The 27,437-nt window shown below is 43.4% G+C and overlaps 3 protein-coding genes across 6 annotated transcripts; 1 reads left to right on the forward strand and 2 right to left on the reverse strand.

Annotated features, from left to right (window-relative positions):
* The first annotated feature begins 8,992 nt into the window (after nt 1–8,992).
* Nucleotides 8,993–10,630, forward strand: LOC100841866. Its single transcript, XM_003573771.4, has one exon. The coding sequence runs from the start codon at nt 9,169–9,171 to the stop codon at nt 10,399–10,401; it is 1,233 nt and encodes a 410-aa protein (XP_003573819.1). The 5' UTR covers nt 8,993–9,168; the 3' UTR covers nt 10,402–10,630.
* Nucleotides 10,631–13,936: 3,306 nt separating this feature from the next.
* Nucleotides 13,937–16,311, reverse strand: LOC112271996. 2 transcript variants are annotated; one of them, XM_024462380.1, is made up of 3 exons: nt 14,592–16,311; nt 14,339–14,402; nt 13,937–14,205 (listed from the first exon to the last, which is right to left on the reverse strand). In XM_024462380.1, exons 1-3 carry the CDS (start codon nt 15,463–15,465, stop codon nt 14,199–14,201), a joined length of 945 nt encoding a protein of 314 aa, XP_024318148.1. In that variant the 5' UTR covers nt 15,466–16,311; the 3' UTR covers nt 13,937–14,198. The 2 variants fall into 2 exon arrangements, with proteins under 2 accessions (XP_024318148.1, XP_024318149.1); XM_024462381.1 differs by lacking the exon at nt 14,339–14,402.
* A 1,383-nt stretch (nt 16,312–17,694) lies between these two features.
* Nucleotides 17,695–26,961, reverse strand: LOC100842158 (pentatricopeptide repeat-containing protein MRL1, chloroplastic). 3 transcript variants are annotated; one of them, XM_003573772.4, is made up of 19 exons: nt 26,530–26,961; nt 25,213–25,888; nt 24,860–25,082; nt 24,603–24,666; nt 24,375–24,519; nt 24,165–24,280; nt 23,916–24,044; nt 23,579–23,770; nt 23,318–23,482; nt 23,083–23,223; nt 22,798–22,897; nt 22,201–22,309; nt 22,027–22,118; nt 21,766–21,856; nt 20,688–20,919; nt 20,513–20,605; nt 19,093–19,141; nt 18,568–18,661; nt 17,695–18,370 (listed from the first exon to the last, which is right to left on the reverse strand). In XM_003573772.4, the coding sequence occupies exons 1-19, from the start codon at nt 26,842–26,844 to the stop codon at nt 18,142–18,144; spliced, it is 3,255 nt and encodes a 1,084-aa protein (XP_003573820.1). In that variant the 5' UTR covers nt 26,845–26,961; the 3' UTR covers nt 17,695–18,141. The 3 variants fall into 3 exon arrangements, with proteins under 3 accessions (XP_003573820.1, XP_014756266.1, XP_014756265.1); XM_014900780.2 differs by lacking the exon at nt 26,530–26,961 and having other exon boundaries at nt 24,860–25,101; nt 25,213–25,346; XM_014900779.2 differs by lacking the exon at nt 26,530–26,961 and having other exon boundaries at nt 25,182–25,324.
* Between the last annotated feature and the right edge of the window lie 476 nt (nt 26,962–27,437).

Here is a 27,437-nt window from a genome sequence, read left to right on the forward strand (position 1 = left end):
AGTTTCTCTTTTTTGACTTGAAAATTTACAGGCATGTTAAATGCTAGAAGATATACATATGTACTCCATCCGGCCGGAATTACTTGTCTCAAGTTTAGTAAAAAGTTGTACTAAATCACCGACAAGTAATTCCGGTCGGAGAGAGTATTATTTTCTCAGGATTTTTGAAATGTTTTCATATTTTGTTTTGATTTTAATCTTTATCCACATGCATGTGGACCTGTGAGTCAAAACGCCACTCCTAAAAATGGTTAAAAGTGCATATTTAAGACGTGTTCAAATCTAAAATGACAACTATTTATGTGCGAAAGGAGTATATAAATTGTAGGCTTAGTTTAGGGACAGAATTTATTGAAAGATAAGATGTAAAAAAAAAGGGGTTAAATTCGTGGAGTAACTATATTCCGATTCAGTCGGTGCCGTCCTCCCCGGTTGTCTTCACCCCGTTTCAACTTTTGGTCTTCCTTTCCTCCTTTTTTTATGCCCACACTCCAAACCAGCTAAAGCAGCTCGATCTGCAGTCATCAGCATCAGAGAAGAAGCAGCATCCGGTCCAAATCTCCTCCCCGGCTCCTTCCCATGGCCATGGACGAGTAAGTCATCCTATCTTGGTTCCTCTCAGATTCATTCACCTCCCCAAAATCCCCACATGAACATCAATAACATACGAGAATCATCAGATGCTTGCATTTCTTCGAATAAAAGCTAACCCCCTTGGTTCTCCTGTTCCAGATCCGACGAGCACAGCAACGGCGGCGGGCACAACAACAACGGCCACGGGTTCGAGTGGCGGCTGCCGGCGGCGCTGTCGGCGAACACGACGGGGGTGCACGTGACGGCGCTGGACGGGGTGGTGAACGTGAACTCGCTCTTCACGGTGGCCGTGTTCGTGGGCCTGTCCCTCGCGACGCCGGGCCAGCTCCGGAGCCTGGCGGGGGACCCGGCCTGCGACGCCGGGCCCGAGGTGGCCCGGTCGCTGCTGGTCCTCGAAGTGGTGGCCTTCTCCTCCTTCCTCTTCTCCAGCCTCGTGGCTCAGGGCCTCAAGCTCGCCCTCAACCTCATCAACTCCAAGGACCCGCACGACACGCTGCACGCCCACATCGACGCCCGCGTGCTCCGCCTCGGGATGCTCGCCTCCGCCGTGGGGTCCGTCGTGGGCTGCGTCTTCCTCATGGTGTCCATGGTCATGGTCGTGCAGATCCGGCTCGGCACGCTGGGCTGCGCCAGCAACAAGGCCGCAGCAAAGGCCGCCACTGGGCTCGTGGGCCTCGTCTCCACCGCGCTTGCCGTCTACATCGGCACCGTGTTCTACACCTTCACGCACTGATGAGTCTGATGATCCGCGGCAGTTTCATAACATCAGGTTCCTTCCTTGGATGTCGTTCTTTTTTCTGTTTTTCCTTTTGGGATTTGGTAGGCTGGTCAGATCAGAGTGCATGTTAACATAATTTGTGATAACATATATATCTTATAGAGTCGTTCTATCTTGAAAAGTGTGATGTGATGATAACATATCTACTTACCACTTCATTCTCTTTTTTCATTAATTATAATATCATGTTACCAAAATGTTTAGTTGACATCTATGTTACTGCTTAATTACTTGCCGCAGAGATGAAGATTTGTCGTAGGATCAACTATTACCGCTGTGTATGTAGGTATCGTTGCGTCTGCAGACTGCAGAGCTTGATCAAACAAACTTTGAGTAACGTTGGGAATGATGATGTAGTTTTAGAAGATGTTTCTGAATGAGTGAAAAGGTGGTCTTATCAGATTGGCAGCTCCAATCATTTTGCGCAATTCGTGATTCCGGCAAAGGATTAGATCCTTGAGACTATGGACAAAGTTTGGTACATCTCATTTGCGTACATGCTGTCTGCCCTCGGATAACGAAGAGGCCCCAGCTTTTGCGCTCTCGATCTGAAGAGAACGGAGAACGTCCGCTGCTGTTCCAGGACTTGGTTCCCTTCTTTTTCAGAGCTCGACAGACGGGCATGTTTGAGCATGAGAAAGACAAGCGAATTGGCGACAGAGTCGACGCGTTGTGTTTTTTTGGATGCCGACTGTGTCGGTGCTAATGAAACGCCGCGTGGTTTTACAGCAACGAAAAGACATACACGGAGGATTTGTTTAGGCGGTGACTCGGCATGCTTCCTTGCCGCGGTCGATCAGAGAGCGTTGGTTAACAAACAACGAAACAAAAGACATTTCCCGGATGGGATATGTTTCCGCGTAGCTGCTACGGCTCCAACAAATAATGCATCACTCGCGGTGGATTCGACAGATTTCAGTCACCTATCTGGCTAAATTTAATATCCCGTGTCGTTCTAAATGAAAGTTTCTGTTTTGTTATCTAGAAATGTAGACCTCTACCCAATTAATTATGAAGACCAAACTAATTACAAACCACAACTTGTTGGTTTTGCATATCAACTAATTTGGAAAGCTTTATATCAACTATGGAAACCTCCAAATCTATCTCACCAATTTGTGAAATCATAAGTGATGTGTAACATTGGCAACTATTTAATGAAACATCGATGCTGATACTTTGGGTAATACGAATACTTATGTAATGACATGTATCTTGTTTTGGACTTAGTGCTTTGATAGCGGTAGGGCTGGCTAACGAGCATGCTCGGTTCGTTAAGAGCTCGGTTCGTTAAGCTCGGTTCGTTAAGAGCTCGGATCGTTAAGATCGTTATCGTTAACGATCTGAGACCATTGTTCGGCTCGGTTCGTTAAAAGCTCGCGAGCGCTCGTTAAGCTCGTTAAAAGCTCGTTAAGATAAATAAATGGCATGCTGATCAAATTTTTTTGGCATGACCTATTTGTTTGGGATAAATTTCGACACCAAACAAAATATATCCGGAACTGAACGGCTATTAAGATTGGAAGTAACACATCAAAAAGAAATAATGACACAAATCAAGCAACAAAATAAGTTTCAGTGGCCACTCACAAGTGATGTACGAGACGAGAGCTCGTTAAGCTTAACGATCTGAAAAGGAAGTTTGGTTTGGTTCTATAGTTAACGATCCAAGCTCTTAATGAACCGAGTTAGCAAGCGTTCAATAAGATTGTCAAACTTCGATCTTTTCGTCCAGGCCTAGATAGCGGTGTGCCGATCCATCTTCTTATGTGAAAACGTGACGTAAATTGTGTTGAACTTACCCTAAGTCAAGTGTTCGTACTGGTTATTTGTTATATTCGCTTTCACGTGTTGCCGGAACTGGAGGAACGTGCTCGATGGACCATGATTGAGAGAAGCTGAGGTCGAGGGATCAAAGTCATGCGGCACGTTCGTGCAAAAGAACAATGAAAGTGAAAACTACGATGATCCGGGAGGGCACCAGTTTGTCATACGTTATTTATAGCGGAGATGTACGGTATTGGAAATACTATTCGACACATGATGTTGAGTTTTTGAAGCCATCAGAAGGAGAGTTGATGGCATAAAATGGCATCGATGTGAAGACACTTAGGTCCAGTCCTAGACGGGTCGAGAGCCGTTTAAAGACAGGACAATAGCATCATTAAGATGGTGTCCGATGAAAAAGTAGTCCACATGAAAGTTGTGCGCATCGTCGAGACAAACAACTTTTCTTTTCGAGTCATCTCAATCAGAGGTCGTATGTGGGCTCCATGGTCAGAATAATGACTGGGACAGAGGTGTTTGTTTTGGATTCGGACTCTGCTTATGGTCGCGAAACAAATTAGACAAAGCTGCAACAATTAATTTGGATCGAAAGAAGTAGTATTAGCAACTTTGTCTAGATACAGATGTAACTGCATGCTGAAACGCTTCTAGATACGTGAATATGTAAACAATGTTGCAGACAAGCAATTTGTAGAGATGTAAACGGGTACCCGTTTGGGCACGTTTAGCACTGCCCACAAACAGCCTTTGACAGCAGTTGAGAAAATCAAACTAAAAACGTGCGGAAAGTTCCCATTAGCGGGCTTCACAGAGCGCCATTGACATCCCTAGGAACAGAGAGAGTAGGTATACAAGTCTTTTGGCTTAAGTTCCTTTGGTTATGATGAGGGGAGAATATCTATTACTCCTGCTATTTCACCAACTCCATATATTTTGAGGTTTGGATCTTTTTGCGTTCAAGTTCCTCCGAAAGATGAGGTGAAGCCCAATTTCAGAACGCCACCAGTTTTGAAGTTTACTTCGTTTTAGAGTTTGAGATTTATTTAAGTCTACACTGTTTTCTTTATTTTCGTTTGATGGTTTTTGGGCCTGTCCAAAACCACTTTTAGTTCAGCCTATGGGACTTAGTTGTGTGGCGTGGGGCCTGTCCCAGCCAAGTTGCGTTAAAGTCGCCCTATAAAGGGTTCTTGGCAGCCGTCGTTGTGGGGGTTGAATTTTCGAGAATAAGAATAGACCAGAAAAGTCCCAATGTTTTGGGGGCGCATATCGTCGTGTTTGCTTGCTGATCTTGAAGATCTGATGTCATGCCCTGCAGTGGAGTTGATTCTAATCAGTTCCAACGTGAGGAATTGAAGGGATTTGATCTGGATTATTTCATATTGATTTCGCTTGGTTGTTGATCTGCTGTTCGTCGATCGCCATGAAAGATTGGGCCTAAAACCCTTTTGGATCACGTTGATCCTTATCATCTTGGTATCAGATTCGTCGGGTTTCTCACGGCGATTCTTTGTTGCATCTCCTACATCCGGATCGATCTGTTTGCCGCCTGGGAGTCCTCGTTCTGGTCATCTTCGTGCGCGGCGTTTGCCTGTCCGAGTCGGAGCCGCCTGGGAGTCCTCGTCCTGGTAATCTTCGTGCGCGGCGTTTGCCTGTCCGAGTCAGAATCTGGGAGTCCTCGTTCTGGTCATCTTCGTGCGTGGCGTTTCCTGTCCGAGTTGTATTCCTCCTGGGCTCCTGGCCGAATCCCTAGATAAGATTGGGCCACCCCCGTCCGAGCGGATCACCGGCCGGTCCTTGTTTTCTCGTGTCTGCCCAATCTTCTCGATTTGAAGTTTGCCGCCGTGACGCTCTAGATTTTCTCCTTGTTTGCACGTGATGGTGACTTCCAAGACTAGGGAAAATTCCATAGCCGCTGCAGATGAGCCACAGGAACTCGAACCGCCTGTTTTTGCTGCAGATTTGGCTCCCAATGTTCGGGCTGGTTTTGATAGCACTTGCGATTTTATTCGTCGGAGTCATACCGCGCTGGCGGAACAGATTGCCCAACTAGCGACCCGGATCGATGCTCCTGCCCATGCATCCATGCAGCCCCCTCCGGCTGCACCACATCGCGACGTGGTTCACCGCCGCCCTGCTGATAATCAAAATCGTCTACACGTGGGCTACGCTGCTGATGGAGAGCTTGACTATGATGCACCAGATCAGCGCTCGTTTGTTGCACGTCCTGCAGGCGCTCTTCGTGGACAACTACCAGGTCGTGATCAGGTTGGTCATGCTGCTGGTGTTCCACATGATGATGGTGGTTTTGGGCGTATCAAATTATCCATACCTCCGTTCTCGGGTGATCGTGGACCGGAAGATTATTTAGAGTGGGAGATGCGTATGGATCAGATTTTTGCTTCTTATCATTATAGTAACGAGCGGAGATTTCAGCTTGCTGCAGTTGAATTCACCGGTTATGTGCTGATTTGGTGGAATCAGATTCTTCGTATGCATAATCGCCCAACGTCGTGGAGAGGTATGAAAGACCTCATGCGACATCGCTTTGTTCCTGAGCATTACAAGAGAGATATGTACAATAAATTGCAGCAGCTCACTCAAGGCACAAAATCTATGGATGAGTACTATAAAGAGATGGAGTTGCTGATGATACGTACAGGAACAAGGGAGGATCCGGAGGCCACAATGTCTCGATTCTTTAACGGCCTAAATATTGAGGTGCAAGATCGTGTGGAGATGGTGAGCTATTATGATATTCAGGATCTTGTGGACCAAGCTGAGCGTGCGGAGAAACAATTCAAGCGACGTCAAGCTATAGCTCTGGCAAATTCATGGCGTCGTTCCCAGACCGAGGCTGTTGGTTCTAGTGCTAAGCCGACACCTTCGTCACGCTCCAACCATGTAATGAGGCGCCCAAATCTGGTGTGTCCAAAGCTTCTTCTAGTACGCAATCCACGTCAAACATTGAGTGTTTCGCTTGTGGAGGCAGGGGACACATGAGGCGTGATTGCCCTAACACACCAAATGGGTGATGCTTACACAAGATGGCTACGTTTCGGCTAGTGACGATGACAAGGGTGATGTGCAATCTAGTGTGGAGTCTGAAGATCATGACAACTTCGATGTGTATCCCGAGGATGCTGCCCCTAATTGCACTAACTTGATGGTGCAGCGTGTACCCGAAGATCGCATAGAAGGACAAGGACAACACTAGAATATATTCAGACCAAATGCACAGTCCAGAACACCGCTTGCAAGTTGATTATTGATGGTGGCAGTTACACCAATATTGTTAGCAAGAGTTTGGTGGATTCTCTTTCATTGCCTACATGGAAACACCCACAGCCACATTGTGTTGAGTGGTTGTATAATTCAGGGAAGCTGAAGGTAAAACATAAGGTGCGCCTAAAATTTTCATTGGGTACTTATGAGGACACGGTGGTCTGCGATGTTTTGCCTATGGATGCTTGTCATGTCCCGCTAGGCCGTCCGTGGCAATTTGATAAACGTACCACACATCAGGGCAGATCCAATGTTTATTCTTTGTGGCATCAAGGGAAGCGTCATGTGCTGCAACCTATGCTTGACAAAGATATTAAGGTGGCTACGTTTGCTGTGAAGAAGAAGGTCCAACAAGCCAAGTTAAAACCGAGGACGGTTTCCTCTCAAGTTGGGGGGGGGGGGGGGGGGGAGGGGAGGAGGGGAGGATATCTATTACTCCAGCTATTTCACCAAGTCCATATATTCTGAGGTTTGGATCATTTTGCGTTCAAGTTCCTCCAAAAGATGAGGTGGAGCCCAATTTCAGAACGTGAGGAATTGAAGAGATTCCTGATGAGGGGGCGCATATCATCGTGTCTGGTTGCTGATCTTGAAGATCTGATGTTATGCCCTGCGGTGGAGTTGATTCTAATCAGTTCCAACGTGAGGAATTGAAGAGATTTGATCTGGATTACTTCAGATTGATTTCGCTCGGTTGTTGATCTGCTTGTTTGTCGATCGCCGTGAAAGATTGGGCCTAAAACCCTTTTGGATCACGTTGATCCTTATCAGGTTAAGTATATGCAATAAAATGATAACAATAGAAACAAGAGACATGGTGAAATTTTGCACGTTTGTAGAACATCACACCTCCGCATATGGCATTTTTGTAGGAATGTTTTGAAATTTCTATGGAGATTGTGCAATTTACACCGAATGGGGTTTTCACCGGACATCCGTCCGCTTAAGTATATGCAATAAAATGATAACAACGCAAACAAGAGAGACCAAAAGACAGGACCTTCCTAATCTAGTTCGTAGTCCGTGCCCTTAGGTTTTAGAAAAGGTTAATGTGTTAATGCTAGGCAGGTTAACAGTTTGTGTTTGAGAAATATTACGAATTGGAGAAAACTAAAGAAAAATAAAAAAATGGTTAAATACGGTTAATTGTTGGAAGCACCGGGATTCATGGACATGGATAAATAGAAAATAAAAAAATCACACAATGAAAGAAAATTATCAAAAAAAAATACAACACTAAATTCGAAAAACAACACAAGTTTAGAGAAGTAAATAATAAAGTCAAGAATTTAAGGAAAAACATCGACGCATGCCTAAAAAAGCCCAAGCAGCCTAGCGCAGCCTTTTTTTTTCGTCCGTGCCAGCCACATTAATCGGTCAAAAAGAAACTGTCGTGTAACCTACCACAAAGACTAACGTGGTCAGGTGGTGGATTATTGATGGGGTAGTCTAGGGTTTGACTCTCCTTGCCACCATATTTTTATTCCTAGCACGGAGATGAGGTTTATTTGAATTAAAAAAAAGAAATTTGCTAATCAGGACGGGCCGGGCCAGCCCAAGGGCCTGAGGATGAAGCCCAGGTGCAGCACATGCCAGGCCTGATTAACTCTATGACGGGCCTCTATTGGCGTACCAACCCAAATAGAATCTCTTATTCTCCTGCTATTGGAGATCCTATTTGCGTACCAACCCAAGACATGCTTATCGGGCTTTATGTATAAACGATTGGAAACCCTCGAGGTATTTGTGCAAATAGATATAATAGTTTCAGAAACTATCCAAATCAAAAAGTAAATTACAATAATAATAATTCTAAGTATACGAGAGATAAAGAACCCTTTTTTTATAGTTCTTATGATGCACTAGGAGCTTATAGGCAGAAACTAATCAGTTTAGACAGTCCCTTGTGGCTACGATGGAAACTAGATCAACGCACCGTGGCTTTTTTTTATTGATTTTGACGATTGGATCTCTCTATGAATGGAAAAGGGGTGCTTCGGATCGGGAGTAACCACTTTAGAAAGGGAAGGCTTTTCGCCCTGCTTCATTCCAGATGAAATGAAAAAAACTGTTCAGTCAAGATATTACATGCCCTCTACAGCAGCTCAAACGAGCTGAAAAGATAGACTGACCAAAAACAAAAGTCTATAAGCTCAAGGATCGAAATGTCATTAACACCAAAACTCATTAGAGATCGAAATGACTTTTCACTTTCTTAGCATGCCTTCATACTTGTCCTTATTTATAACTTCATCCTTGTTATGCTAATCTTCTTTATTTTTTCTTAAGTATTTTTTTCTATAAAAAAGTGTCGCAGTTTTAAACTAAACCTATATACTGGATCAGCGACTTTGTTATCGGAGGGAACTGGCCAGCAATCATGGCGAGCAATCCGTTCCAGTGCGCTCACTGGTAGTTGCCACTTGTCAGGTGCCCAGAGCTACTTGCGGTCGACCATACTGTGTGGTTATAGAGTCTAGAAACCAACTTTAGCCTCGGTGGATACTTGAGGGACACACCTTTTTCCGTGTGGCTTTCAGATTCACTTTTGTTCAGTTTCTCTGTCCAAGCAGAAACTTGAGACTTTGAAGTACACGTTTCTCGCTAGTTGCCAATTCAACACGCTGAGCATTGAATATTGGCACGCGAAGAAAAAAGTGTCACCACTTAAACTAGGATGGAGCTAATGCTCGTAAAGGTGGACTGATTTACCAAAGCCAAGACCCATGGCCGAAATACTAGGATCCGCGGTTGCAAGTGAGTCCGTGAGCAAAATTTTCTCGATCCTATCCGGTAACCCGAGGGAACCTGGGAGCGAAGAGGACAACGCCGAGAGGTTGGAGTTTGCAGTGCTGAAGATCCACAGCGTTGTGGCCATTTCCGAGGACTGGCAGGTGCTCCACCAGCCATTGCTCAACTGGAAGGCGAGGCTCAAGTGCTTGGCCAAGGAAGGCGACGCCATGCTCCGCGCCTACAAGATGAGATCTTCGAGGAACAAGTCTACTTCCGTTGGCAAGCGCGTTACTGGAGCGGCGAAACGCTTCCTGCCTTTTCGCCGCAGCGTCGCCGACGACAACGATCCGAACGATGCGGCGGTGCGGAGGTTCGAGAGGCTAGCAAACAGCGCGGACGAGTTCTTCCGGTACGTGCAGCTTGGCGGCCGCCCGAAGAGCTTGCTGGTGGCCTGCTTCAGAATTCCCACACAAGAACTACTCGCTGGCAGGACACTTGAGGTCTCCATGAGGAAAGGCACCGAGGAGGCCCTCCTCTTGCTTCACCCGTGCGAAATGGTCGAAGCGGGTGGGCCGAAGGAGATCGTTCTCTTCCTCTCCTGCGACGACACTACGGGGACGGCGTGGGAGAAGAACGTGAAGCTCTCCGTTGTGTTCCAACTGACTGAGCATGCTAAAGATATCTTGGGCATCGTCATGTCCTCCTTGGAGCTCCTGCCTCCCCAATTCGGTGCCGCCTGTGTAACCATAAGGGAACTCGCCAGGAACATGCTCACGCAGGATTCACCTTGTCGCAACGCGTCGGCGATGTCGGTGTGGTCCGGCGCCACGGCCTGGAAGTGTCACCGTTATTCCACGGACAAGGGATTTCTCAATGGCAACACGCAGCTGCCCTTCCCTATAATACGAGTTGCCATCCTCAGCTTCGCCTTGCCGCAGAACGATTCATCCGACAGAGCTGCGGATCACGGCATGCCTCTCAAATTGATGGGCCATGTCGCTCCCGGCCTTGTCCCCGAGAGGTACTCCCATCAATACCAGCTGATCGAGGTGGAGACGCTGCAAAAATTGTTGCCTGCCGTAACAGACGAAGGAGCGGTTGCGTGCAAAGGGTTTTGGTGGTGTCCTCGTAGCTCCACGTATTTGTCAGTGGTACCGGAGCTGTCGATGCCACCGCCCACGCTGAAGCAGTTGTACTTAATGGAAAACTCTGAGGGCGCAGTGTAATTCTAGCAGAAGCACCATCACCGACGGCAGCAGCAGTGACTAATTTCTGGGTAGCATTTTTCTTACTTCAATCTGACAGTAAGTTGTATATCCTTGGTTCCTGGTCAACGAGTCATGAATTCTCACAAAAAACACCGGTTCCTGATTTGCAAACAAGGAGATATGCTTTTATGTTTAAATAGCCATATGATATAAACTAAAGAGATAAGTGTCCTTTTGGTGCTAACTACTCCGATTCCTCCATTTACAATACCAGACCAATCTCGCCATCATGCAGTTGTTAGAGCGGTCAACCTTGGGTTTGACTTGACGTGGGGCTGTTCTCTTTGCCACATAGGCAGATTAAGGCGGAATTTGGTGAGCCCCGCAAGCCCATCTCTCTCCGTCTTCTCCCATACAAGCCCGGAAGAAATAATGCCCCTTCCTTTGGGACCCTAACTAGCGACGACCGCTAGTACGCGTGTGCAATGGTGGGTGTTACCAACCGTGACAATGTCTAGGCGGCACCCAGGTAGGGCTGCCTCTAGAGATCTAACTTGCAGTCAGAGAGCTTCTCGCCGTCAATTAACGATACCAGTGTCATAGCCTCTTGCCAACGCACAACAGCAACACCTATTGATTCTCATACCAAAAACATGAAGATTTGAGTGGATTGAGTGGGAGAACAAAGAGGAAGCAAGCTGAAGAATGGGGAAATTTCTGGACCCCTCTACTCTGCCCAGTTTTCTGTTATCTGCCTTATATTATTTGTACATTTCACATTTAGATCCTCTAACAGATATATAAATTTCAACTCACACCAACACTCCCTCTCAAGATGGGGCAAATACATCAAATAGACCCATCTTGCTACAAAAGATAGAGAACAATTTTTCTGGTAGACCTTTTGTAAGAACATCTGCTATCTGACTTGCTGATGTCACATATGGCATACAAATTACTCATCTATCCAGTTTTTTTTTTGATAAAATGACGATCAACTTCAACATGTTTAGTACGATCATGCTGGACTGGGTTATTCGCAATATCAATTGCTGCTTTGTTATCACAATAAAGCATCAAAGGCTTACTCTGATATAACTCAGTTCAGCTAGCAGAATCTACAGCCATAATAGCTCACATATACCATGTGCCATGGATCGAAACTCGGCCTCAACAGTTGATCTGGCTACCACATTTTGTTTTTTACTTCGCCAAGAGACTAAATTCCCCCCAACAAATGCACAATAACCAGAAGTGGATCGCCGATCATCTAGAGAACCAGCCCACTCTGCATCTGTATAGCACTCAACTTGTAAATTACCTTGCTTTGTATAGAGAAGACCTTTTCCTAGGCACCCTTTAAGGTAACGTAGGATCCTTTGACAGCATCCTGATGAGTTGTTCTTGGGTTATGCATGAATTGACTCACGACGCTCACAGCGAATGCAATATCAGGACGAGTGTGGGAAAGATAAATTAACTTTCCCAGAAGTCTTTGGTAGCATTCTCTATTAACCGGAGTCCCTGCATCACTACTTAATTTGTGATTTCGTTCCATGGGAGTAGCAGCTGGTTTTGAACCGTGCATGCCAGTTTCTTTGAGCAGGTCTAATATATACTTCCTTTGTGTTAGAAAAATACCTTTTGGACTACGCAAGACTTCTATGCCAAGGAAGTACCTCAAATGTCCCGAATCCTTTACTTCGAACTCTTGCACGAGATGATGCTTTAGGCCAACAATTTCATCGATATCATTGCCTGTCATCACAATATCATCTACATAGACTATCAGGATTGCAACCTTGTTGTTAGAATGTTTATAGAATAATGTATGGTCAGCGTTGCTCTGATGATAGCCTCTTTTTAGCATAGCTTGTCTGAAACTATCAAACCACGCCCTTGTTGATTGTTTCAGCCCATACAAGGAACGATGTAGGCGTAGTACTTTTCCTGTATTATGGCCGAAATCAAAACCAGGTGGAATTTTCATATACACCTCTTCATGAAGATCACCATGAAGAAATGCATTTTTTACATCCATCTGGTAGATGTTCCAATCAAAATTAATAGCATAAGATATGAGAGTCCTCACAGAGTTCATCTTTGCTACAGGTGCAAAGGTTTCCTCATAGTCTATACCATAAGTCTGTGTGTACCCCTTGGCTACAAGGCATGCTTTGTATCTATCTATCTTGCCCTCTGGTGTATGCTTAATAGTAAACACCCATTTGCATCCCACTGGTTGCTTACTTGGTGGTAGATCCACGAGCTCCCAAGTTTTATTTTTTTCCAATGCTCTCATCTCATCCAGCATTGCTCCCTTCCATTTTGGGTCTTCTAAAGCTACTTTCCAGTCATGTGGTATGTAAACAGGATCTAGAGAAGCAATAAAGCTTTGGAGGGATGGACTACAATATTCATAGGAGATGTAATTGGTTATATCATATTTGTAGTCTTTAAGATACCCTGGTGTGTTTCGGGTTCTAGTTGGTTTTCATAAGGCAATAGGTAAATTATCTACAGAAGTAGAAGGCTGATTATCACTCTGCCCTGAAGTGCTAGTAGGAGCTATGGAAGAAGGGATAGTATTGGTACTTGGGTCCTCATGCATTGGAAACTCTTCACCTTGAGATGGAAGTGATAAGTGCCCTGTGGGATCACCTTCGTCTCCATGACAAGACTTATCATCACTAACACCATCATTTTCCTCCCCCTGATTTTGAGTATTATTAGTAGATGAAGAATCACCTGAAGTGGGAGCAAGAACAAGGACGGGCACTTCGCTCCCCCTTTCTTGCTGCTCCTCAAGTGGACACAAGGAAATACCAGACCCAACATTTGACCCATAATACGGTTCATTTTCACGGAAAGTTACATCCATGCTCACGAGAAACCGGTGCTCTGAAGGACACCAACATCTATAGCCTTTCTTTGATGGAGAATAACCCATAAACACACATTTAAGAGCACAAGGATCTAATTTCCCGACCGAATTTCTATAATCATGCACAAAACAGACACTCCCAAAGACCTTTGGAGGAACCACAAATTCATTAGAATTTAGAAGAAATTCAGCAGGAGTTTTGTAATCTAGAACACGAAGAGGCATGTGATTTATCAAGTACGTTGCAGTTTTAACCGCCTCGCCCCAAAGGAATTTGGGCACATTCATTGTAAACATTAATGAACGCGCAACTTCGAGCAAGTGCCTATTTTTACGTTCAGCAACACCATTTTGCTCTGGTGTATTAACACAAGAGTCTGATGTTCAATACCATTCAAAGCAAGAAACAACTCGAACTCATGATTAACATATTCGGTACCATTGTCAGTACGTAGAATTTTAACAGTGGTTCCATGCTGATTTTTAATAAGGGCACACAAGTCTTTGAAAACTGATAACACATCACTCTTATGCTTTAGAAGATAAAGCCAAGTGTAGCGACTAAAGCAATCAATAAAGGTCACAAACCATCGGTGTCCAGAAACTGAGTGAACCTCACAGGGTCTCCAAACATCAGAGTGAATTCTTTCAAATGGTTTTTCACTTCTAAGACCAATACTAGGATAAGATCCCCTGGTATGTTTAGCTAGTTCACAAGCATCACATACCAGGGTCTCTTTAGGACATAACTTAAATAAAACAGGATAAACACGGGATAAGATAGCAAAAGAAGGATGTCCAAGCCTGCGGTGATGCAACAGTAACTATTGACAGGGAGACAAGCAACATGCAAGAGCCACTTCATCACTTCCATCATCAAGATAATAGAGTCCATCATGCTCGGTCCCAATCCCCAAGATTCTCCCAGTCCTTAGCTCCTGAAAAGCACAACAAGTAGGATCAAACCAACTTCTACAATTAAGAGATTTATTGATAGAGTTAACTGATAAAAGATTAACTGGAAATTTGGGAACATGTAGAACAAGGGATAAGGACAATGACTTGGTGCACCTGATAGATCCACATCCGGCAATAGGTGCAATGGATCCATCTGCTACACGGACTTTGTCCTTACCTGAACAAGGTATATATGAAACAAACAAGTATGACGCTCCTATCATATGGTTTGTGGCTCCTGTATCAATAATCCAAGTTTTTGATTTGGTGGTAGTAGTATTGGCTTGATGAAGTTCCAAACAAAATGTATCAATAATCCAAGTTTTTGATTTGGTGGTAGTAGTATTGGCTTGATGAAGTTCCATACCTTGATGAGATGTGGCAATGAGACTGGAATCAGCCTTAGAGGTACCCTGGGAGGAAGATAAGCTTTCTGAGAGTTTAAGCTTGGAGTTGAACTCCTCAAGAGCTCGAGCATCTACCACTGGTGGCTCCCGTAGAGACGTAGTGTGGTTAGCTTGCCTCCTATTCACACTTTGAACTCCCCCTGACCGAGTTTTTCCTTTTTCCCACCAAGATGGATATCCATGCAGCTCAAAACATACATCCTTTCTGTGTCCATTTCTTTTAAAATGATCACAGAACAGCTTGCTTTTGTCTATCTTGCCAAAGGACACAGGAGTACGACGATGTTGCATAGATAAAGCTGCACGATCATCTACAGATTTTAAATCATCCTCCTTAGGTTGACCCAACCGAGTTTCTTTCTCAAGTACACTAGAAATAATATCATCGAGACTGGACCATTCAGTTTGGGAGAAAATGAGCTGCCGGCGAAGATTGAATTCCTTGTTCAATCCATCGAGAAAGAGTTTGGCCACAATAGACTCAAACCATTTATGATGGATGGGTAAATCTTGCTTGTCAATAGGCTGAAAAGGATGATAGTGATGCAGATCCCTATATAGCAGCTTTACCTCACCAGCATATTCTGTTACAGATTTTGTGCCTTGCTTCAGGTGAGTTAGCTCTTCTAGGATGCGATTTGCATGCATTTTGTTTGATTTCCCAGCAAACTGATTCTCCAAAGTCTTCCACACCTCAGGTACAGTTGACATTATCTCAACTTGTTGCCGCACTGTTGGTTCCATGCTTCCCAACAGCCATACTAATACTCTGTCATTATTCTGCTTTGTATGAGCATCACTGATTTTCTGCTTTCCTACATCACCAGTAAGCATGTCCTCATAGCCATGGGAACTTAGTATCAATTGAGCATGACGTGCCCTCTTACATAGTTCCCTGGACCAGACAACTTCACTTGGTTTGGTTCCAGTGCATACTTGATTGTCTCAGTGACTGATTTTACTTGCTGCTGTTCCAACAATTTACTGAAAAGTTCATACAGCTTCTCCATGCCCGAGTCCCCTGATTTATCTTTGCTACCATCTCCCATGGTCTTCTACTTCAGCAATCCACCACGAATGCAACTATGCCAAAGCTCAATATGCCAAGGATCACCACAACAAAATGCAGATTGGAACACACGTGCACCACTCACAAAGTATTATTTAATCCGGCAAGCTGACCAACACAACAGCTTCACAGTAGAACTTGGCAATACTAACCTTTTTTGCTTGAGCACAAGACCAAAGCTCTCGGCTCTCCTTCTTGCTCAGCTGCAGCAGAGAATAGAACCCTCGCTAGGAGCCTAGGAGACTCTGCAATTGGACGGGACGGCAACACAGCACCACACCGGCGGCGATGGAGGCTCCCCGAGCACAACCTGACCGTAACAGCTCTACCACCCAACAACTCACGCAACACAGCACCGCGCTCGATTGAATCAGGGGAAGATCATGCAGGATCGATCCGCTTTGATACCATATTGATTCTCATACGAAAAACATGAAGATTTGAGTGGATTGAGTGGGAGAACAGAGAGGAAGCAAGCTGAAGAATGGGGAATTTTCTGGACCCCTCTACGCTGCCCAGTTGTCTGTTATCTGCCTTATATTATTTGTACATTTTACATTTAGACCCTCTAACAGATATATAAATTTCAACTCATGGCAACAACACCAATAGCAACTCTTGGTCGGCTTCGGCGACGTAGTGGCCCCACGGTCAGTTCCCGTCGAAGATGCCCGGTAGGGAGAGAGAAACAAAGAAATGTGAATGGGTTGGTGGCCCCATCAAATTTTCCGCTTATTGGTATATGTGACAAATAAAACAGTGTCACGGCATGCAGGCCGAGAGATGAAATTTGCACAAAAATTTAGCTGGGACACAAAGTTGGCACACACACACACACCATAGTTGAAGGACGAAAAAACACTTGCGAACAGAAATAGCCTGGTACCACATTCGTCTAAAACAAGCTACCACATTTGTCTACATGGGCTAACTACCCGATCAATTAATTACTACTCCATCCGATCCAAAAGACCGTTCCTAAATGTTTGAAATTCTAGTTTTGTCCTAAGACAAAAAAAAATTGACCAAGTTAATAGAAAAATCTATCAACATCTAAGACTTAAAATTAGTTTTATTAAATCCATATGCTATATTTTTTTTTCTAGAATACACCAAAGCAGGTGTATCATATATTAAAAAAGAAGCCCACGACGCGGATATAAGGCCCGTAGGCCGAAGTCATGAGATTACTCTCTTACAACCCACTGAGAAGCCACCAAACCACCACCCCTAAAGAGATTAACCGCAGCCCAAGCAGATCCTTCATCTATTACAGAGTGTAGAATCCTACTAACACACGGCAACTTACCATCGAAGACTATCGAGTTCCTATGCCGCCAAATGCACCAGCAGACGAGGGTGATGGCCGTGTTTAGGTTCTTCCTGTCGATCCGGCTGGTCGTCTCCAGGCTCGATCACCACTCGGCAAGTGACGATTGTCCCAAAGGAACCCAATCAGGTTTGCCCCAAGAAATGAGGATGGCCGACCACACAACCAACCAGGAGGTGAGAAATATCCTCTTGCTCCTGATCGCAGAGCGGACAGCGCGTCGGATGCTGAAGGCCACGGGCACAAAGACGGTCGGCCGTCCAGCATCGCCCATGAATAGCAAGCCACATGAAGAATTTGCATCTGCTGGGCACACGCGAGTTCCAAATCTCCGAGGCCCCAGGCATGAGCTCGCGCCCTCGGAAGAAGGCCGCGTACGCGGAAGATGTCGAAAACAGGCCCGAGGCGCACCAGTTTCACTTGAAGTGATCTTCCTCCTCCGGAAGCACCACAAAATGGATCCGGTCCCAAACAAGCAGGAATTCCCCAAACAGAATGGATCATTTGGTCCAGATGCTACATATTTTCATAGTATACTTATTTGATATTCTATAAACTTGGTCAAACTTTAATTTTTTTGTCTTAGGACAAAAAACTCCAAACATTTAGGAACTGGGAAGTATTTTACTTGATTGTTAACCAAAGGAAACGGGGGAACATTGCCTTGATATAGTCGCTAATTAGATTATTACACGTGTTTTCTGATGAGCAGAGTTGACCTCGAATATATAGTTATGCAACAAGTAAAACAAATAAATTACACTTCGAATACCAGTAGTACATTAGTGGAAACATCTCGCAATCTTTTTTATGCGACTGTGCTACAGAAGGCATCATCTCTTGAGAAATGCCAGACAGCCTGAGGTCATGTAATGTAAGAAAGAGAAAAAGAGGCTTCATATCCTAAATCCTGAAATGAATACATTTATTATGCAACTTGATGCACAGAACTGTGTGCTGTGTTGCATTTTTCTTTCCACCCAATAAGCTCTCAAAATATTTCATCATCCTGATCTTTTTGACTAGCTAGTTTCTGAGGTCTGCTGATGCTGTACGGTAAATTGCCTTCTTGGTATCCAAAATTTGGGCCATGGAAAAGGTTAAACCTGTGCTATAAAGAAAGGCTTCTGATATCGCGCTGCTGATCAGCGATCCCTTTTGCTAATCTCGAGGGTAGTGGAAGCAATTCTGCTGGTGTTCCAGTGGAGGGTGTGCTCGTGAATTTTGGATTAAACCACCTTCTTAGTGTGAGGCCGTTGATCCTCATCCTGCCGTGAGACTCCTCGCCTTGATATTTAATTCCCAATCTTCTCAGAAGGGAGCCGACTGCTTGACCAACTCTGTATGACAATCCAAATCAGTCTCTTAGATATAAACAGAATTTGTATGTGACTCGGTGGATTTAAGATCGGTAAACTAGCTGCTAGCATAGAATAACATTTCAACAGAAACGTGAGTCCAGACCTCCTTCGACGTTATTAAATGAAAATTTGTTAATGCATAGGACAAGTATGACAAAAGTAGATGCGATTTTCACCTTCCAGCAAGTTTAAGTGTTTTCTCTCTTTCATCAAGATCAACTTGTTTCTTTTCTGTGGGTAACAAAATCGTAACATTCGGTAACCTTGCACCTGCATGGCATAACATATAATTAGAACTGAATGAATAAGATGTGGATCATACAACAAGTTTCTACATTTCTTTTTTTTGTATATGGAGATCACACTACTATTTGGCTGTTGCTTGAAGATTCCTCCAAGAATTGGGACCCGGTGATCAACATAAGTCTATCAATAACTTGTCCTTTTAAATCCCTAGAAAGTTCTTATTCAGCAAGAATGATCTGAGCAGGAACAACCGAACAACTAAGGATTGAATAAAAAGTTCCGCAGATTCTATGTATTTTCTTTCGCCAGTTTAACAAGGAAATGACTAGAATTATTTCATAGAAATTTGCAGAGCTAAATTATCCATGAGCATTTATTATTCTTGCAGATTTTGCCAACAAATATATTGTACACAAAGTAATTATTTGGCGCATCAAAAATACTTTTGTAATCACCTGCAGCTAGTCGATGCTTCAGGGACTTAAATGTCATCAAAAGAGAAACCTGAAAGAAAAAGAATGTATAGTATTAATTATATGATGTATATCTTGTCAGCGGTGGGAGTGTAGCAATTAAGGTCAATGATGATGCCAGTCATTTCTTTCGAGCAAAAAGAAGGTTTGAGACAAAGGGATCTGTTATCCCTCGTGTTTATCAAATATTGTCGGTGATATGCTCACCATTATCATTGACCGGACCAAAACGGAAGGTCAAATTGGGGGAGTGGGGCCTCAACTTGTCCATTCTCTAAAATACTGACGATACCGTCCACTTTATGGAACATGATCTAGAAAAGGCTCACAACCTTAAGCTTTTTTGCTCTATGCGCTTAACCATTCTCTAAAAGCAACGAACCAATGATAAAACTAAGCAAAATTGCTAGAGAAATGGAAAAACTATACAGCCCTAGACTATCCTCATCGCACTGGGTCTGGGCGGGGCGTGTGACATGGCAAACAGCGGCACCTTGGCACCGCCGCACCAGCCAGCAAGCTTCCAGGGCCGGGCCTCAAAGATGATTGAGTCTATGAGCGCAAAGCAATCTGGCAAGACTCCCTTGATAACACAGTTGTTGCGCTACTGCCACAGTCTCCAGATGGTGAGGATGATGAGGTACTGCACACCGTTGAGCTTGTTAGGACCAGCACAATCCGGTGAACTATCAAACCAAGCATTAAAGGCATCATCCGGGCTACGGGCGATGGACTAGAGCATGAAGTTGGGAACCACTCTATGCCAAATCTACCAGGTGAAGACGCAACCCAGGAGATGTAAGATGGTGTCAGCCTCCAGGTGACAAAGAGGGCATGCAGGCCACATCTGAAAGCAGTCTGAAATCCAGCAGTAATTCGTCATGGTTAACTATGTAAAAACCTTGAACTTCAAATGGACCTAGCCTTCCCAAATTGGCCCCAGAACAGTGACTCCAGAAAGCCGGCAAATAAGGCAGAATAGGCGGACTTGATGAGTAACTGATCGTTTCAAAGGTCATTTTTTTTGTAACTAGAAGGACGCCCAACATCTAGCTCACATTTACAACGCCCAGATACTATAAAATCATTAGATCAACTAGTACCAACATGTCTTCAGTTATGGGATTGACTAGGCAGGGCGGTGCTAGAACTCCACTTGAATGACGGAGAAAAAATATGCAGTATTGGTAAACCAATTGGTAAGATTAAGTCTCCCTTCCCATGCACTATACCAAGTTTATGCAACAGATGATAGCAAACACACAACTGATTTTACTGCAAAAATGTGCTACAATACAGAGTAAGGGCACTAGTGATGTGACCGCTCATTTATTTAAACAAAAAATCTAAAGCAGTTCCATGGAAGTAACTTAATGCAATAAGATAAAAAGATTAAAAAAACCTCGGCTGTGTACATCTTTGACTTTCTTGCATCAATGACAATTTGGCTATGTTTTGTGGAAGCACTTGCCACTGCTCCTAACAAAGCAGCTTCCTGTGACAAAAGGGCATATGGCTTTAATACCTACAGAAAACTGAAACGGAGCCATGATTTAACAGAAAGATATCATATTTACCTCCAGTATTGAGAAAGCACGAACATCATATTCACCGAATCCTTCCAATAGTGAATATGTATTAGGGTGATGTGGCATATCACAACTTATTCCCATGTTATCAATGAAAGTACTTTTCAATGAACTGTCGTGAGGAAACCTCAAACATCCCAACACTTGAGATAAAACATCACTTGAGGGTAACAGACCAGCGGTAATTGCCTGACGGAAGACCATAATTGCTGAGGTGGTCCTACAATAAGATCAGCGAATATAAGCTATTTTTCTTGCGAGAAATAAACAAGGATATGCTTAACAGTAGATGCTCAAAACGGTGAAGGCTTTCAATAACGTTATAAGCCTATACTGATTCGAAAACCATGAACAGGACAGTCTTGCAAATTGCAAAGGTTGCCTATGACTCTACAATCCCGAAGTTCGTAATCAAGACATACTAACTGAGCTCATTCCTGAACCTCAGAATCTACCAATAATCCAATATTTATCCAAAACAAGGATCAGATTCTAATCTGCAGCCATTTCGTGCACTCAAGAAACGCTATACAGCATTGACATCACCAAGGCTTGCTGCACTGTGAAAACCGGACTTTCATAACTACATTTGTTGAATTGAACTTGGCTGGCCCAAAGCAGGCAGCTTTACTATTTGGTGTGTTCATAAAATATAAGTTGCTGAAGAAGAAAACTAAAGAATTGATTGTAGATATATAGTAAGTGCTGGAGAGTTAATATTAGAGTCTAATACGAGTCTAAATTTTTGTCGGAAAATAATTTGAGTTCAGGTCCTTGATCCATGAGAGTGCACATTAGAATCCAGCTCTAATCCTTATCAGAATGTCTCGCTTCTTTCGGGTTGGATCTAGATTCCAGCAGCAGATCCTCTTTCTAGGTTTAATAGATCAGACCAGAGCAAGTAGAACATATTTTATCTGTGTTTACCATATAGTATATGAAATTCTGTCAACTAATTTATCTTCCTTATATGTTAGCCTAAGGGATAACTGGAACAATTTGATCTATTAACATGAAGCTCGGCATACATATATATAATGTATGGACAATCCAGCATGGAGTGTACCATTTATTATCAATCTGTGGTTTCCCCAGGTTGAATCTGACAATGATATTGCCAAGGGAAAGATCATTGGAAAACTTTTGTAGACACAAACCTGGAGAAGAAAAAAATCATTAGGAACAATAGCCACCGAAAAAAAGTACACAAATAAAAAAGAACTGCTAGTGGTAGCATAAGACATACAAAAAAAGATAAACAGGTCTGTTCAGGAAAGGAAGAGAATGCAAGTTCTTCCATACAGTATAGATACAAAAAAGGACTTACCAGTAACACAACCAACAATGGTGGGATTAAGGCCAATACCATCTACTTTTAATTGTTCAAATAGATCAATACCTAGTTCTGCTTCACCATTCCTGCAGGTTAAATGTAAGCATCGGCATAATACCATGAGAGTAGTTTGAAAAATACAGCGCTTGGTGAGATCAGATGCATTACCTTTCGCAAGCCACACATAAGACAGAATAGGTTATCTCATTTGGACGGACACCAAATTCCTTTAGCTCGTTAAGGACCTCAATAGACTTTTGAACTTGATCGCCATCACCTACAATTTCATTGCGTAATCAATAAAAAAACATAAAATCATCATTCTTTCAGTGTTCAGAGAAGAGAGAGTTCCGAAAAAAAATACATGCATGTTTCAGGTAACAACAAATGCATAAATGCCCTATACGTAAGTACAGTACCATAGGTCTCTTAACTTGGCAGGTCTGTAAACTCATTGTGAACTGCCAGCTGGATACTTAAACTTGCAAATACTATCATTTAAGACATTGTGACTTTTCATTAGCTTTACCTGTGACGTTAGCTTCATATCTTTACTGCATTGTGAGAGGACCACTTTAGATACTTGAGAAAATAAGTTAGTCTATTGGCAAATACATTTGAGGACCTATCAAGTTCACATTCAAGTTTAGGGAGCCAACTGACATTGTTACAAGTATAGGGTCGTATGGTTCAATTTTTTCTATCATAAAATAATAGATGGCAAGTGAAAAAAATATTTGCACTTCCTTCTAGGGGTACCCATACATAGGGAAGTGATCAGAGCATTCATCATTGGAACTGTTGGAGTTAATCTGCTGATCTTAATCTCCTCAAATAGCTGTAGTGCCTTTTTCCAGTCCTTGGCCTGATACAGTGGCAATCAGATCACGATTAGCTAAAGACAATCTAATAATAGGGATGGATTCAATCAAAGTACATACAAGCAAAATATGGATTTAAGTTGCATACAAAATTTGAGCACTATTGTATTTGTAGACACACAACTCAAAATTAAATCCTTGACATCAAACAATTAACGTCAGAACTTACATTGCAACAAGCGCCCATAAAGGAACTGTATGCCATGATTCCAACATGAAATCCCTTTGCTCTTACATCTTTGATTATTTCAAAGGCAGCATCAGCCCTCCTAGCATGGCCAGCTACATCAACTAGAGCACTCAGAAACATCTGTAGTAGATGGAATTAAGCAAAGAGAAAAGTCAAATAAGCTGCAGGAGAGAACACAATACGTATCTCTTATGCTTCCACTAAGAAATAGCACCTCATCCGGTATTACTCCAATCTTGTTCATATCTTCATAGATCTTCAGTGCGAAACCTAGATCACCAGTCAAGCTACAGCTTCTCAATGCAATTGTGTAAACTTCTGGGGTACCCTTTATATTGTACTCCTGAAGCATTTTGTAAACTTCACGAGCTCGATCAGCCTAGACAAACAAAACGATTTGCACGACTTGATTTTCAATACAGCAACTATATTTTCAGTTTTGCATTTCAGGAAAAGATTAAATGTCTGAAACCACCTGGCCGGCCTGAATACATGTCTTCATAAGTGCTCCAACTGTGACATGATCAGGAAGAATTGGCTTCCATCCTTTAGATTCGGAGGGTTCTGCCGTCATTTCTGATAAAACATCAAAAGCTCGAGCAACAGCTCCAGATTCACCGCATGCACTGATCAAAGCATTGAAGACAACTCGATCTGGCTTCACCTTCTACTGCAATTATGACCCAGTAAGTTCATCAAGCACAAAGATGCTTGCAGAGGATTTTTTAACAGAACAATTTCTTCAGCAAAATGTACAGTGCAAGTGAAAAGAAGCACATCTAACATATAATTCCACTCGACAACAATTTCACCTTTGAACTCATGATCCCATAAGCACCAAATGCTTTTGCCACTTGTCCAGCTTTAGCACAGCCATCAATTAGTGCACCGTATGTGTTAACATTTGGTTCTATTCCAGCACTGACCATCTCATGGAAGACCTAAAATATAAACATTTTCAAACCTAAAATGTAAGTACCACATAAGGGATGTAACATGAGGTATAGTATGTTATCAAATATTCAATGGAATCCCTACGAGTGAATTTGCGATTTAGTTACCTCAAACATTGCATCAACTTTTCCACACTTCGCACAAGTTGATATCAGTGTTGTGTAAAGTTTACAATCAGGTTTTAGCCCAGCCTCCTTTAGGAGCATCATAACTTGGAGGGCCCCTGTGAAGGCAAAAACATTTCGTCATACTCAATTCTGATCTTCAACTCTGCACATCTGACAAGAAAAGCTAACATTTCAAGCTAGAGCAATTACCATCAAAATCTTGTGAATGAGCACAAACGGATAAAAGCATGTTGAAGGTGCTCATTTTCGGATTTGCAATCAATCTGCAGAAGCGAACAGCTTCCATAACAGCCCTTTGCTTCTTACAGGCAATCAAAAAGCTGGCATGGTGGATCTAAATAATAGGTGTAAATCAGAAACTTCAGGAAGACAACATAAAAAACCATTACGCCGTTCAAACGGGGATTGATTAATCACCTTCTTCATATCAAGCAATCCCTTCTGCTCCATGTTTTCCAACAAATCTACGCAGTCTTTCAACCTGAAAATACCAAATTGTTGTATCAATCCGAAAACTGACAGATGCAAAGATTGCAAAATTTGCAATCAACATTACATACAGTAACAATATATATAAAAGATAACATAATTTGCGATCAGCATGATATACAATGACTTAAAGGACATTTCTGTGAACATATGGTATAATCATTATATGTAAAATATTATTATACCTTCCATCCATTAATGAACTATTGTATCTCCTTATGTAATCTGATGTGTCCACTGTGCCGTTTAATCCAAGTGTCTTTGCCGGAATGAAGTTCTCTAGGTTCTCCTTGCTCAGTATTTCGGAAATAGTCCAGCCAATAGTTTTTGCAGCGTCATGATCTTTCACTGCTTTCTTTTGTTTACTCGCAGGACCTTCCCTTAAGCATGCAACCGGAACTAATTTCCCTGAATATAGAGTATGTTTCTAAGGAAAGGGAACAAATCAAACAAATCATGCATGGATGATATGAAAAAGTATGTGAACTATTTCAGCAGACTAAGTACCAAGAAGAGTGCATAGATTCCAAAGTTAAACCTGGTGTCAAATAAGAGCCCCCTTCATATGGATCTGTAAACTCAATAGCTTTTCTTGATTTGAACAAATTTCCAGTTCTGGCTTGGGGAACAAAATTAAGAGGGCATTCCACTGTTCTTTTAAAGGATGAAAGAGATGTCAAATCAAGATTTTCCTCTTGGTCACTCTGCTGGCATTGAAGCAAATGAGCATTCTCACTGTCTGTTTTGCTATCACTAGGACCTTTGTCAATTTGAGCATGTTCCTTTTGTTCTGAAAGGGATAAAAAATGGCGAGAGAGTCCACCTTGCCAGCCCATTCTGTTAGAGATATACTTTGTATGTTGTCCTTGTGACAGAGAGTGTGGCATCGCAAGAACGTTCATAATATTTTCAGTGGAACTTGTTTTTTCTGCTGAAGTTGAGCAACTAGCTTCTTCTTTTCCAGATACATCAAATAATGTCTGTAACGATGTCCCTCGAGTAATCGCAGAAACAGCCCGTGTTGTCGTATTTACAGTATCTACACACGGAATACCAGCCTGGCACTCCACTTCAGGAGTCATTCCTCCAGAAACAGATAGCTCTGAAAATCCATTTTCATGAGTTGCACAAGGTGCATAATTACTATCATATACCGACCGTGTTGTTGTCCTAAGTTCCTTATTTACAATGCTTTTGTCCTGTGTACATAAAACCTGCCAAATTTTGAAGATGACTACAAGTTAGAAAATAATCGCCAAATGCACTAAATCATGCTTCAGTCCTCAAAGTTAAAACCGACCCACCAAGACATACTAACTGAGCTGATTCCTGAACCTCAGAATCTACCAATAATCCAATATTTATCCAAAACAAGGATCAGCTTTGGCTAATCTGGAGCCATTTCTTGCACTCAAGAAATGCTATACATCATTGACATCACCAAGGCTTGCCACACCGTGAAACCAGAATTTCATAACTACATTTGTTGAATTGAACTTGGCTGGCCCAAAGCAGGCAGCTTTACTATTTGGTGTGTTCATGAAAAACTGGATTTGGTACATAAGTGACCATAGTTAGCTGTTTGGGTGTAATTGATTTGCAATTCAAATGCTCAGAGCACTAGAGATGTGTAAGTGTACATGTAAGACTTGTGCGAAAATATGATCATATGTGCGCATTGTACAAAAGAGGAACTTGTATTACAAAAGATTTGCAAAATGTGATCTTGGGATCTCACTGCAATTCTCACCTAACAGGTACTGTACCAAAGAGGGACCTTAGTCTATTTCTAACCGATTTAAGAAGTGGAACTTTGCAAAGAGCGGAAAAAAGAAGGAATCCAAAAGAAGCTCACCTCCGGAGATTCCCCATCCCTCGCGCCGCGCCACCTGAGCCACAACAGCTGCAAGGCAGCGAGGAGAGCGGCCGCGGCGGCAACCGGGCCGCCCAGAACGTCCACTGATACGTCCGTCGAGCCGCTGACGGAGCACCCCAGCGGGCGGTTGGCACGGTATCCCAGCTCTAACCTCCGGTGAGGCGGAGGCCGCAGCAGGAGCCCTCCTCCGCTGCCGCGGCCGCGCTGGCGAGCAGAAGGGTGGAGAGAGAGAAAGCGAGGGGAGGAGGTGAGGAGGGTGAGAGCTTGAGGCGTAGAGGAGGCGGAGGCCTCCATTGGGGGGAGGAGAGGAGGGGAATGGCGGGGTTTAGGATGGAGACGATGAGGAGTTTTATCCGGAGTTTGCGTCTGAGACGGCCCGCGTCTGTGGACAGTGGTGGAGGAGGTTGCTTCGCGCGCCAGATTTGGTCATACCGTTTGGCTTAATGCCAAGGGACCCCTAATGATATACGGTTAACGCTGACAATTTTGTCCGCGCCCCTACCAAAACCCATAATTCGGGGAATATGACATCTTGGAACATCGAGAGCATGCAGCGGTTTTGGCTTTCCAAGAGAGGAGCTAAGAGCATCTCTCTAGCGGATTTCATACATCACCCGACACCCTGGCCTTTAAAATAATCGCCATTCTAAGGTTTTGGCAGCAAAAAATGTTCCGAACAGATTTCTTTAAATCGACCGGCACATTAAAAAAATTAAGGGACCCGAAAACTCAAGCCGTAGAAACAACAAACACTTGGCGGAAGGGGCATTTCAGCTCTAGTCTTCCCAGTTCTGCATCGTCACCGTTGCTGGTCTCCTCGCACTCATGTCATCTGGTCTCGCAGCGCCGCCCAAACACCGCCATAGAGCTCCCCGAGGTCCCGGTCT

Source organism: Brachypodium distachyon, chromosome 3, assembly GCF_000005505.3.
Source record: "Brachypodium distachyon strain Bd21 chromosome 3, Brachypodium_distachyon_v3.0, whole genome shotgun sequence".
NCBI classification, from domain to species: Eukaryota; Viridiplantae; Streptophyta; class Magnoliopsida; order Poales; family Poaceae; genus Brachypodium; species Brachypodium distachyon.